This window comes from Antrostomus carolinensis, unplaced genomic scaffold, assembly GCF_000700745.2.
Source record: "Antrostomus carolinensis isolate BGI_N321 unplaced genomic scaffold, ASM70074v2 scaffold33231, whole genome shotgun sequence".
Classification (NCBI taxonomy): Eukaryota; Metazoa; Chordata; class Aves; order Caprimulgiformes; family Caprimulgidae; genus Antrostomus; species Antrostomus carolinensis.
Window position 1 is genome coordinate 305 of NW_010294160.1, and position 11,419 is coordinate 11,723.

The 11,419-nt window shown below is 37.7% G+C and overlaps 1 protein-coding gene across 1 annotated transcript; it reads right to left on the minus strand.

Annotated features, from left to right (window-relative positions):
• Window positions 1-672: 672 nt before the first annotated feature.
• TCTN2 (tectonic family member 2) lies at window positions 673-11,221 on the minus strand. The gene is made up of 18 exons (XM_010177544.1): window positions 11,185-11,221; window positions 10,655-10,768; window positions 10,255-10,328; window positions 9,112-9,307; window positions 8,766-8,866; window positions 8,213-8,412; window positions 7,853-7,976; window positions 7,067-7,202; window positions 6,287-6,352; window positions 5,320-5,448; window positions 4,960-5,037; window positions 4,549-4,629; window positions 4,108-4,219; window positions 3,610-3,713; window positions 3,062-3,218; window positions 2,273-2,398; window positions 1,645-1,733; window positions 673-797 (listed from the first exon to the last, which is right to left on the minus strand). The coding sequence occupies exons 1-18, from the start codon at window positions 11,219-11,221 to the stop codon at window positions 673-675; spliced, it is 2,049 nt and encodes a 682-aa protein (XP_010175846.1).
• Between the last annotated feature and the right edge of the window lie 198 nt (window positions 11,222-11,419).

The window sequence follows — 11,419 nt, forward strand, 5'->3', positions numbered from 1 at the left end:
AGGCCGCTATAAGGTCTCCCTGGAGCCTTCTCTTCTCCAGGCTGAACAGCCCCAACTCTCTCAGCCTGTCCTCACAGCAGAGCTGCTCCTCAACCATCAACTCATCCCCTCCATAACTACTAAACCATACATAGCCCAGGGCAGATACAGGCTGCCGCTGCAAAGCTTTAGCTGGAAAAGAGAATTACAGATCAATACATGAAAATACCTGACTCATTATTACTTTTCAGAAGAGTGAATAATCTGTCCACTGCTCCAAAAACAGATGGGCATGACGGGTTTGCTATGGAAAGGAACTGCTGCCTTGACCCACTGCACCAGGAGAGGAGAACAAGGTCGACAGGACATAGGTCCATCTGCAAGGATGACCTCGACCCCTTTGAGGCCTCTGGGCTGGACTGGCCATGTGCAGTGGGTCACAGAGGGCTCACCCTGTTGGAGTCAACTCTGCACTCTTCCTGTTCCAAACACAGCACTTAAAAATAATTCTAGTACTTTAAAAAACCAAACAAACAAACAAACAAAACCAAACCACCACGATTTTCTGTATATTGTGAGTGTTCATTTTATGTATCTTTAAATGCTTATAGAAAATGTCTAGAAAATCCAAGAATATTTAACCTTAAATTTTACCCAAAAATACTCCAAATACTAACAAAGGCTCTCTTTACATCAACATTTTAAAATCCAGGAACGATTCCATAATTTAGAAAACCAAGGGTTACTTATAATTGCTGCAAGTAAAACAAGAAATGCCAAGGAGAGGCCTTTAGCGAGGCACTGGGAATATGGTTCTCCTGGAGGAAAAAAAAGAGAAAAAAGAAAAGAAAAGAAGAAAAGTATAAGCATGAAAGCTAAATTTTAGTTTGGACAACAACCCAATAGATACAGGTTAAAGTATATGCATAACCTGAGTAAAATAATGGAGCACAACACAAGGAATTAAGATGCTTCACACTTATAAAACTCCATACTTTGTATAACTTTAGTCCCTGAAGTTGTGCTGGTAATAAACACAGGCAGTTACCTCTGTCCACGCAGCTCTCAGAACAGAATCCAAGTGCCTTCATGCTCTTTGAAATGCCAGACACGTTATCTACAGTCTCCCACAAACAATCCACCACAGTTTTACACAGAGGAAATTTAAAAATTAACTCTCTTACCAATATGGCAAGTTTTTACCAGAACTCATGGGTGGACTGAAAAACATACACTGGCAAAGTGAGAAACCAAGTCTCCCTCCACCCTTCGAGGGCAATGACACTGACAACGCTACAGTCACAGTACGAAGTGGCAACCCAACAGTGTGACAAAGCGATATATTCTCCCTTCCCTTAGGAGCACACCTCCCCCCCAACCCTGCAGGGGAATTAAAAATAACCTCTGCCAAACAGATACTCACAAAATTTCAAGCTTGTCCAGAAAGTATTCCTAGTAATTATTTTTTTCCACTAGTCTAACTAAGAAATCAATGCATTAAGGGAAAAAATTAAACAGATTTTTTGGACCGTGCTTTCTAAAAGAGAAATTTTAATTTTAATTCCCTACTATAAAGCATTCTTTCAGACTGAACCCCACACATCTAATTACGTTTCAAATAAATATGGCCAGTTCATGCTATTCCACATTGCTTATTATTTTTACCTGTGTAAAACCGTGTCAATGGATAAAAAAGTTGTGGCCAGCACACATCATTTCGATTGCAGTCAAATTCTATATCATTTATCTCAAATCTAGAGAAAAAAAAACAACAACAACAACCAAACAAACAGAAAAAAACAAAACAGGTTTATTAACTACAGGACCAGAACACCAGCACAAGTGGAAAAACAGAGTGAAAAGGTGTCCAGATTACAGGAAAAAACAAAACTAAACCCACAAGCTTCTCATTATTCTCTTATGACTTTTCCTTTAATAAAAACAGGGGCCTCCCCTCTACTCCATTTCTGTCCTTTTTAGTCATTTTGTAATTAATATTTTCAGACAATAGATAGTTTGGGAGCCTCACTCAGCACTCCTTATCCACTCAAGTAAACAACATAGAAGCTTTTCTGCTAAAACTAAATGATAATGTTGCAGGGTAATTTGCAGCCCTTCATGTTCTTCGTGCTCTTGGGAAAGATGGTCACTAGCAGAACTGTTACTCAAGAGATCTTTGAACCAGGCTTTATTGCTCTGTACTCCACCAAACCAAAGAAACTCTTTTATCAATGCTATTCACATTACATCTGCTTAATACAATGTGAACTATCAATGTTTTTACAAAAGTTACCTTGTCATTGGAACGGGGGGTTGAGCTGGCACTTTAATAAACTGCACAGAAGCTGTGATGGGAAGAAAGCTGATACTGTTTTCACAGATAAGCCCACACTGGAATTGCCATATGACTGTTGAGTAACTGTAAGAATATGCATAATAACTTTTACTTGAGGGCAATTTAGAGCCTAAACATAACCATGAAAGGACAAAATAAACAGTATTTAGGAGGCAGTTGATGATCTCTGGATTTGCAACACAGACAGGGAGAGAACATGCAAAGTCAGGAAATGAGGTAAAATAGAACAGAATCCCATTTATTGATTGGGATTGACTTGGGGGTGGGTGGGGAACAAAAAAAGTGTTTGCAAAGTGAAAATGCCCTGTTTCAGGAAAGAACAAAGCATTTACGACAGCTCTCAAGAAGAGCTCTACATTGGGGTACGCCAGAACACGGGATAATGTTGTCAATTCCACCATGTGACAAGAAATTAAAACATTCTTCTGATGGAATGCCCTGCATATGCCTACTACTGGCAGCATCACAGATTTTATTTAATATTTCAGTAAAGCAGAAAGATTATCTACTTTTAACTGTTTAATTTTTCAATTTTAATTTTAGAGCGAGAAAAGCAAATCTGGTTGCAATCAAAGGAATTTGGGTTGCAGAAATAAAAGGCATGTAAAAATTAGAAATAACAAAGTAACATTTTTGTTTGTAAAATTTAATCTGTACATGTCAGGTAAGGAAGTTTCAAAATGAAACATTTATTTGTCAGAGAGCCAGAAACACAACATTCTCTACCTGATCTGCACAGCGAGAATCTCTTGCTGGGGAATCCCTCGTACTGCACCCACATCAGCAAAGATTATGCGAATATTCAGATTTGCAGGAATATCTGGACAAATGCCTTTTAAGTTTCCAGTGCTCACATTGGTATCAGAATTAAATGGATCAAGACCTATGGAGAAGACAGGAGTTATTTAAATTGACCTATTATCGAAAACATTCTATTTTTCCATAATTATATTATTGTCATAGTCCAGTGAAATACTGCTGTCACACAGGAACAGAGCAAAAAAAAATACACATAAAGAAAAGGAGTGCTTTATCAACAGAGAACTAAAATACAAAGTCATATGGGTGCAGGCAGACAGTAAACACATGTTAGTGCAGTCTACACATACACATGGAGTTACACGTGTGTGTGTACACAGATATGGATGGATGGAGCCAGACACATAGATCAGTATCTTCAAGCATTTGAAATTAGATTTTGGTTTTGTTTTGAGATGCTTTATTCATCATATGGGCATATTTAGACTCTAAACAACACCACAAACATCACTTACGTATAATTTCCACCCAGGCATTTGCATCACTGTAATTTGAATTGCGCCTCTTTCCAACGTGAGTAGCTTGTGTTAATGAATTTAATTTCTCAGTTACATTTCCTCTGCAAAATAAGAATGTAAGTTACACAAAAAGTAAATCTGTACTGCCTACCAGTCTGGGTTGCAATATTATTATATCATAAGGTCAGTTTCCTCTGAAAGATGTTATTACTCAACAAAAACAAACTTGATCTATCAATTTATCTGTTGAAGGAAAGAAATGGCAATGCATTCCACCCCAGCATAATCCTCATTTGAATACAAAGAGATCCAAGTGAAACCATTATTATAATCTCCCTTTAAAAAAAAAAATGAGACAATTAACCACAGATAGCTGAAATGCATACACAAACATTTGAAAAGAACATAACAGGGCTGATAGCAGCCACTTGTAAAGAATCATGTCATAAGCAACAAGAAGGATGCAGGAAAAACAATTCAACCTATGTAGCTCACCTTAAAAAGCTGCAATCTTCATTAACATCAACTTCCAGAATGCACCCAGAGAGTGAATCGACTCCAAATAAAACTGGTGTATAAGTTGCTGACGTACATAAACCTCTGCCAGCTATGAAATTAAAACATCTTACGTGAGCTTTCCTGTACGAAACTTTCGATCTCTAGCTTTCAAATTTGTGCAAAAACATGGAATATTAGAATGCAAAACACCGAGTGGTATAGTTCAAATACATATACAAGTCCATTCAAACTTCAGTTTTCCAAGAAAGCATTAGAGGCTTATTCACTGAAGTTTGAACAAAGGCTAAGGAATAGTCTGGAATAGCAAAATCTGGAAGAGATTCTTAACTAAAATACAATTGAAAAAAAAAGACAAGAAAACAAAAAAAACAGCATTTTAGCATTAACAGTTGAAGCTGCAACCTCACAAGTCAGTACCTGTCTGCCAAATGTTCAGGCTTCCAAAAGTATCAGAAGCATTCATATTTGCAGCTCTCACTGGTTTTCCAACTTGATAACCTAAACAGAGAAGGGCAAATCACGAACATTGGGTAAGAATCTTTAAGCATTAGCATTGTTTTAATAATAAATGTCATCAATCTTGAAGGAAATGAAGAGACATTTCCATTACAGTAGGAATACACTCACTTCAAATAATCAATATCTATACAACAAAAGCCTAAGAACCAATCCTTGCTATGACAACTGGCAGTGCATCAAGACAGGAAGGTGGGGGCTGGCAACATAAAGTAGTACAAAAGAGATATAAAACATAGACCCTGACAATAATCTGTACAGTACAAATGTTTTTTCTTTTCACTTTTAAGAAGCAAAATAAAGTATTAATACCTGGATTCCCAAACAGTTCTGCTGCACTAGTACTCTCTAAACTTAGAAATTTGACTGTGAATCTCTGTGACAGTATTTCTGGTAAAAGAAAAAAAAAACAACAAACAAACAAACAACTTACTTTTAAATAAGTAAATTGGCAAAAAGTATGCTCTATGTAGGATACAAACTTCCATCCTTCATTAGTAACAGAAGATCCAAAATAATACAAATTAATGGAAATCAGATCCATAAATTTTCTTTCCGTAGTCCAGGGGAAATTATTTTTAAGAAGTATTAGTAATTAAGAGATTATATCACAGAATTTCCATGCTGAAGAAAAAAATTAAATAAAAAATCATAAAAGAAATGTCATGATACCTCCATCACATAAACTTCCGAGAAAGACCGTGACATTTATTTGCTCTATGTTCTTGTCTTTCCAAATGAATGTATAATTCTCTGCAAAAGTTACATTTTGACACAGAACCTCAGCAGGATGAAGGCTTTCTGGCAGAAGAAAAAAAAAAAAAGCCATCATAAAACACTATTAACTAGAAAGCTGTTACTGTAGCTGAAAAAGGACACATTAAAAAACTGGCAAAATTCTGGAAATTAGAACAATCATCTTTTTAAGATTTTATTTTCCTGTTTAAGTCCCATCTCACTAGGGCAGTGCAACAGCACAATCCCCTGGCTTATCAATATTTTCACATCAGCGTTTCCAGGTCCTTTTGTAGCTAAACCCGTCCAGAAGAACCCAGCACTGGACTTTACATCACCAGCTGATGCACTTCTCTGGACTCAGGACCTCCTCTGCTTTCATCTCATCCCTCCCAGGGAGCCATCACTGCCCAGAAAAACACATTAGCTTGGATTCCATTAGTTTTGTGCTGCATTATCCTCCCACTGACTGGGAACCACCGTTCTACATCAAATAACTGCTTCACTGGCTGAAAAAGGCTGTTCAAAAGGCACAAGAGCTTACAAAACAAACACATAAACATCTGCTTACAGTCTGCCCATCCCACTTACATGTTCATCCTGGGGATTTTTAAAGGGTTCTTTATATCTTTGTTTATTTTTACTATTGCTTTTTTCTTCTCAAAAAATACTTTTAATGCAAGATAAGGGACCTGATTTCTTGACCAACTTGAAGTGAATTTGGGGTAAATGAAATACTTTCTGCTTTGCAGTAAGGCAAACAGTTTACTTTTTCAGTATTAGGCAACATACAACATCCCTCCTAAGAATTGTGGAAGGTAAACATATTAGGCATCAAAATAATCTATTTCTTAAATAGTCCAGGTTAGGTAAGAAACATATTTATTAAATGGAGGAGACATACCACTTTCAGTGATGAATTTGCCCGTGTCAATGATGGTCCTATAGATGACATTTTGTTGGATGAAGTCTTAGAATAAAAAAAATAAAAAATAAAAAACAAACACTGCAGTAATCCTGACTTATTTAATAAGAGAGACAGACCTACTGTTTTCAAATCCAAGGTGCAATCCTTTTTGTCATGAAAATGGAGTAGAAAATTATTTAGAAAATCAATTTTGGTAAAGGACCAAACCACTTATGTATTTTGAGAACATATCTAGTTATCTCTGGGTCTTACAAAGGTAATACAGACAAACAAAATTAGACAATTACTGAGCATAAAATAAATTATCTTCATGCTGGTAATCACATTATCTCAAACTCCAGAATGACACTTCATAAGCACATGCTTTTGTAATGCAGAAAGTAACCACTCCTCACTAATTCTGAAGGGAGGATACTGCACCCTCTTGACAGAAAAAGGGCTCTGCAACAGTCTGAAAGTGGGAGAAATGCTCCTCCAACATGTGTAGCCATAATCAGTATGAGTCACCAGAAACAGATAAATGGGAGACAAATGCCAATCCCACTACTTCTTATATCCTAAATCTTGGGAAATAGTGGGACACTTGCTGGAAGGTCATCAGAAACAGGAATAGAACATCCCCAAATGCTGAACTACCGCTACCAGATAACAACAGATATTACACGTAGCTACGACATCACCAGCCCTCTGGTTTGTTCTGTTCTAGCAGCTCTGAGAAACATAAAACACACTTCTGTCAGGCTTTATGCAGCATACCTCCAGTGCCACTGTGTATCCTCACATCATGGGGCAGTCCTTCCTCGTAAGATGCTAGATTGGTAAGGCATTTGACATCAAAGTTCTGGAGATACGCTACAGGAGCATTTCCAACACACTGTCCAGCCATGGATTGCTGCAGGTAGTTCAACAGAAATGAATGTGTTGGACCCTTTTCTTTCTTTTAATTTTAAGATTATTTTTTAGTGAAATGCTCCAAGTATGTACTACAGCCAATGACACTCTGATAAACAAGTAATGTGATGTTATCAAAATACCTCAATCCCTAGCAAGAGAGAGGTTAAAATTTAAAAAGGACAGCTTTCAAAATAGTTTCAGTGTACAGTATGGCTTCATCCTAACTTGTCAAAATAACCATAACCAACAAGTCTCTTTAAAATGCAAAAGGAATTTGAAAGTACAACCAGATGACTAAGATTCAAAGGGAAAACCAACTATAGTACTCAGTAATGCAGCAGGCAAACAAAAAATACAGAAATACAGAAATATGATAAGCTGTAAACAAATGGATGTCAAGTTTGCTTTTACCTCTTGAAATAATTAAGACATTACCATCTGGGGGGATGAGCAGGGGTGTCAGGAAGGATAATGTTTATTTTTCATAATATTTTGTGCTTTTTTTTATGTGTGTGTGTGAAAAATACATTCCACCACTTCACAACAGCAAGTTGCAGAATCTGGTTACAAAGCCATAAGGAGTGTGGTATATGGAGAATATCAAACAAACCAAGAGGAACCAAAAGCTCCTAAACATGAAGTGATTACCTGGGGAATAGTAAAATACTCATTTTCTTCTGTCATAATTGGATCTCCTTGTCTGTAACCAGTGAAAAGTTTCCCAGCAGAAGCTTGTAAAGGGATCTTAAATGGAGGAACGCTGGGGGTAGAACTACAAACAAGTTTAAAAATTAAACAATTCTTTGCTCTCTACTTCACACAAATAATTATACATTTGCTTTCATGTCCCATGTTCTCATATTGTATCAAAGACATTTCTCCATTTACAACTTAAAGTTCACACTCTAAGATTCCAATTTCAAAATAACTTTCATTAAAACAACAGGTTATATTTTTAGTAGCATGCTTAATATGTGTGTTGAGAAAATAAATTTTCTTAAGACTCACATAGAACCATGATAAAAGTAGCCAAGAAATGGTGTATTGTTAAGAGAAGACTGTACACAAAGAAAGGGAAACCAATCAGGGGTATAATATTCCATTGACTCAGAAGTGCACAGCTGATCAAAAGGTGGGTTTACATCCCCACCAAACACTCCAGTGAAACATGATTCATTGAATAACTGCTTCAAGTCTGGTGTACACTCCTGAAAGATAAAAGAATGGCCACTTTTTAGCACAGTAATTGCATTACCATTGGCACTACAGCCATAGGGAACAACCTGATCTAGTTGAAGATGTCCTTGCACATTGCAAAGGGGGTTGGATTGACGACCTTTAAAGGTCCCTTCCAACCCAAACTGTTCTATAATTCTATACTTACAGGGAAATCAAACCCATTTTGTAGAGAGAACCATATTTACTATTAGAAATACTGAAAAATCCAGACAAGCCCTCCAGCCCCATCTCACCTGAGTACCGCTCTCACTCTCTCTCCAGACAACAGAAAGAGCCTAGAAATTTTGAAACACTTAATCAAGGTTTAAGATGAAATAAGTACCAGATCACAGCAACAACGAACATCACAAGCTCCAGCTGTCAAGTCACAAGGACAAGAGCCCAATGGCTGAAACACCTGGTTTGGGATGACAGTTGCATTTTCTGTAAAAGAATTTAAGGGGAAAAAAAAAAAAAGATAAAATCAGATTAAATTAACTGGAATCCAAATAAATAGACCATGTGCATTGCAGTTTATTACGACAACGCATACACCTTTTGTTAAATTCCATTAAGGACTACTCAGCATCTCTTACTGCTGTTCAAACACCAATTTTTATTTTTTTCCATATATAGAGGGAAAGAACAGCTAAAAAAACATTTCTTCTTTAGCATATCTAAACACTTACCTGACACATTTCCTGTAAAGGAAGAGTTGGCATATATTTCAGCTTGAATCAGGAGATATGCCAACATCACTGAATCACGGCAAGCTAAAACCTGAAGTGTTTCAACCACGCAGAGAGGTGTTGTGCAGCAGTCAGTGGCATTGGGCAAACACAACTGCAGATTTCTAGTCAAGCTTATAGTCACTTTGGAAGTATTCTGAAAAAATGCAAAATAAAGTTTGACAGTTTTGACAGCTTGTATTAAATTATTCCTACTTATACCACTCATCATCTTCTGAAAGAGAAGTATCAGCACCACAGTGTTTTGTCAGCACTGCACTGCAATGACACTCTTCCTCTTCACAATGGGACATCTGGTGAGAGTGGAATAGCAAAGGCTTTGCTACTGAGATATGCAAATACAGTGAGGATATGAACTTTTTAAGGCAGAACTTTTTAAGGCATGCACACTGATTAAGTTACCTCAGAAATCACATGCAAAATTCTAAAGGAAAAAACAAATACTGCAAAGTGAATTTCCGTTTTTACAGTTCCATGTAAACATCAGGAAAAACTTTTTCTCTGTGAGAGTGACAGGACACTGGAACAGGCTGCCCAGAGAGGTTGTTGAGTCTCCTTCTCTGAAGACATTCAAAACCCACCCGGACATGTTCCTGTGTGACCTACTGTAGGTGATCCTGCTCTGGCTGGGGGGTTGGACTAGATGATCTTTCAAGGTCCCTTCCAATCTCTAACATTCTGTGATTCTGTGAAAATGGAATGACTGCAGAGCTGATAAAACCCCTAGGGAATTACATATGACACTGAAAGCAAGTCTAATAAATACAGATGTTCCAGAGCTCATGCTGTATAAAATCACTATTTTTTTATTTCTAATAGCCCCCTCCAGCAGATCTGAAACAGTCTCAAATGCTACAGCCAGCCAGGAAGTACAGGCAATCCTGGAGAGGAGGAGGACAGCAGTGTCAAAGCTGCGCCTCAGCAAACTCCAGCATGGGCACGTGGTATATGTCAAGGAAAAAAGGCAAGGCCAAGACATTCAGACTGGGTTGTCAGTACATTAACATTTTGCTAGTATTTCATTAACCCTTAATATATGACAGTTCAATCCTTCCCATTCTGAAGAATCAGCATCGTACGTACCATACCCGGCATTACATTCAAATTCCAATCACCAGCTCTTCTACTTCCACTGCAAGTTGCAAGTTGCAATTTTCCTATACCAAAATAAAATTTTTTTAAAGTATTCCATTGCCATTGAAAACAGACTAGAAAATTAGAAGTACATTTAAACTCCTCTTCTGCCTTCAAGTAGGCAAACCCTCAGGCCCAGCTGACAAGGAGTCAACAGAAGACTAAAGGCTTAATCAGCAGAAGTCTTCTCGAGTTCCTATTTCAGTAACAATTAAAGCACTAAATAAAGTGCATTAGTGTTTCTCCAGTAATTTAAGAAGCAGAAAAAATATTCAGAATTCAAACATATTTATTTACATGCTATTTGAAAAAAAAAAAATAAATAAAATAAAAATCAAAGTGTTCTTACCTGTCTCTTCATCTATGGAACTTAAAACTATAGAAAAATCGACTCCTGAAGAATTTCCGAGAAAAAATGAATTTACTCTGGGCCCTGACATATGGATAAATGAAGGCTGAAAGACTGAAAAAAAAAAAAGATAGAAAGAAAAAAACAAGTCTTAACACACACTGAAAAAGGTAACAACTGAAAAACATGTTTAGGTCTTACGCTTAAGTTAGATTCTTACCTTCCTATACTTTGTCACAAATAGCACAAAAATATCTCATGATGCCCAGCACAGGGTTGTATTTACATTGTCACAAAGTGCTAGAGCAGTGGGCTCACCACAGCTTCCTATACCACAGGTTTGTATTTGGCAAGATGCTCAGTAAACGTGCAGCAGCGTAACTAACACTAAGGCAGGAGACTGCGGCTCTCACTGGCCCCTGCAGACTCCACACAGGTCAGGCAACAACATATTTAGCGTTTCTTGCTGACTCCAGTTCACACTTTTTCATTTCTTGCAGCCACAGAGGGTATCAGGGATGTACCTCTACCTCTGACCCAGTCATCGCAGACCACTGCCCTCACCATGGGGACGTAGTTTCAAGTTCAGGGCTCCAAGTTGGGAGTTTCACTAGAATTTCCTTTACAGACTTTACCAACGTTTAAAGCCTCACAGAAGCAGCTCCGCCTTCCCCCTCCCAATCTCGCCCGGTGCGAGGCAGCAGCAGGGCCCTTCAGGGCCAGCATCCTCGGGCTGGGGGACACCCACCGCCCCCCGGCGTCCCT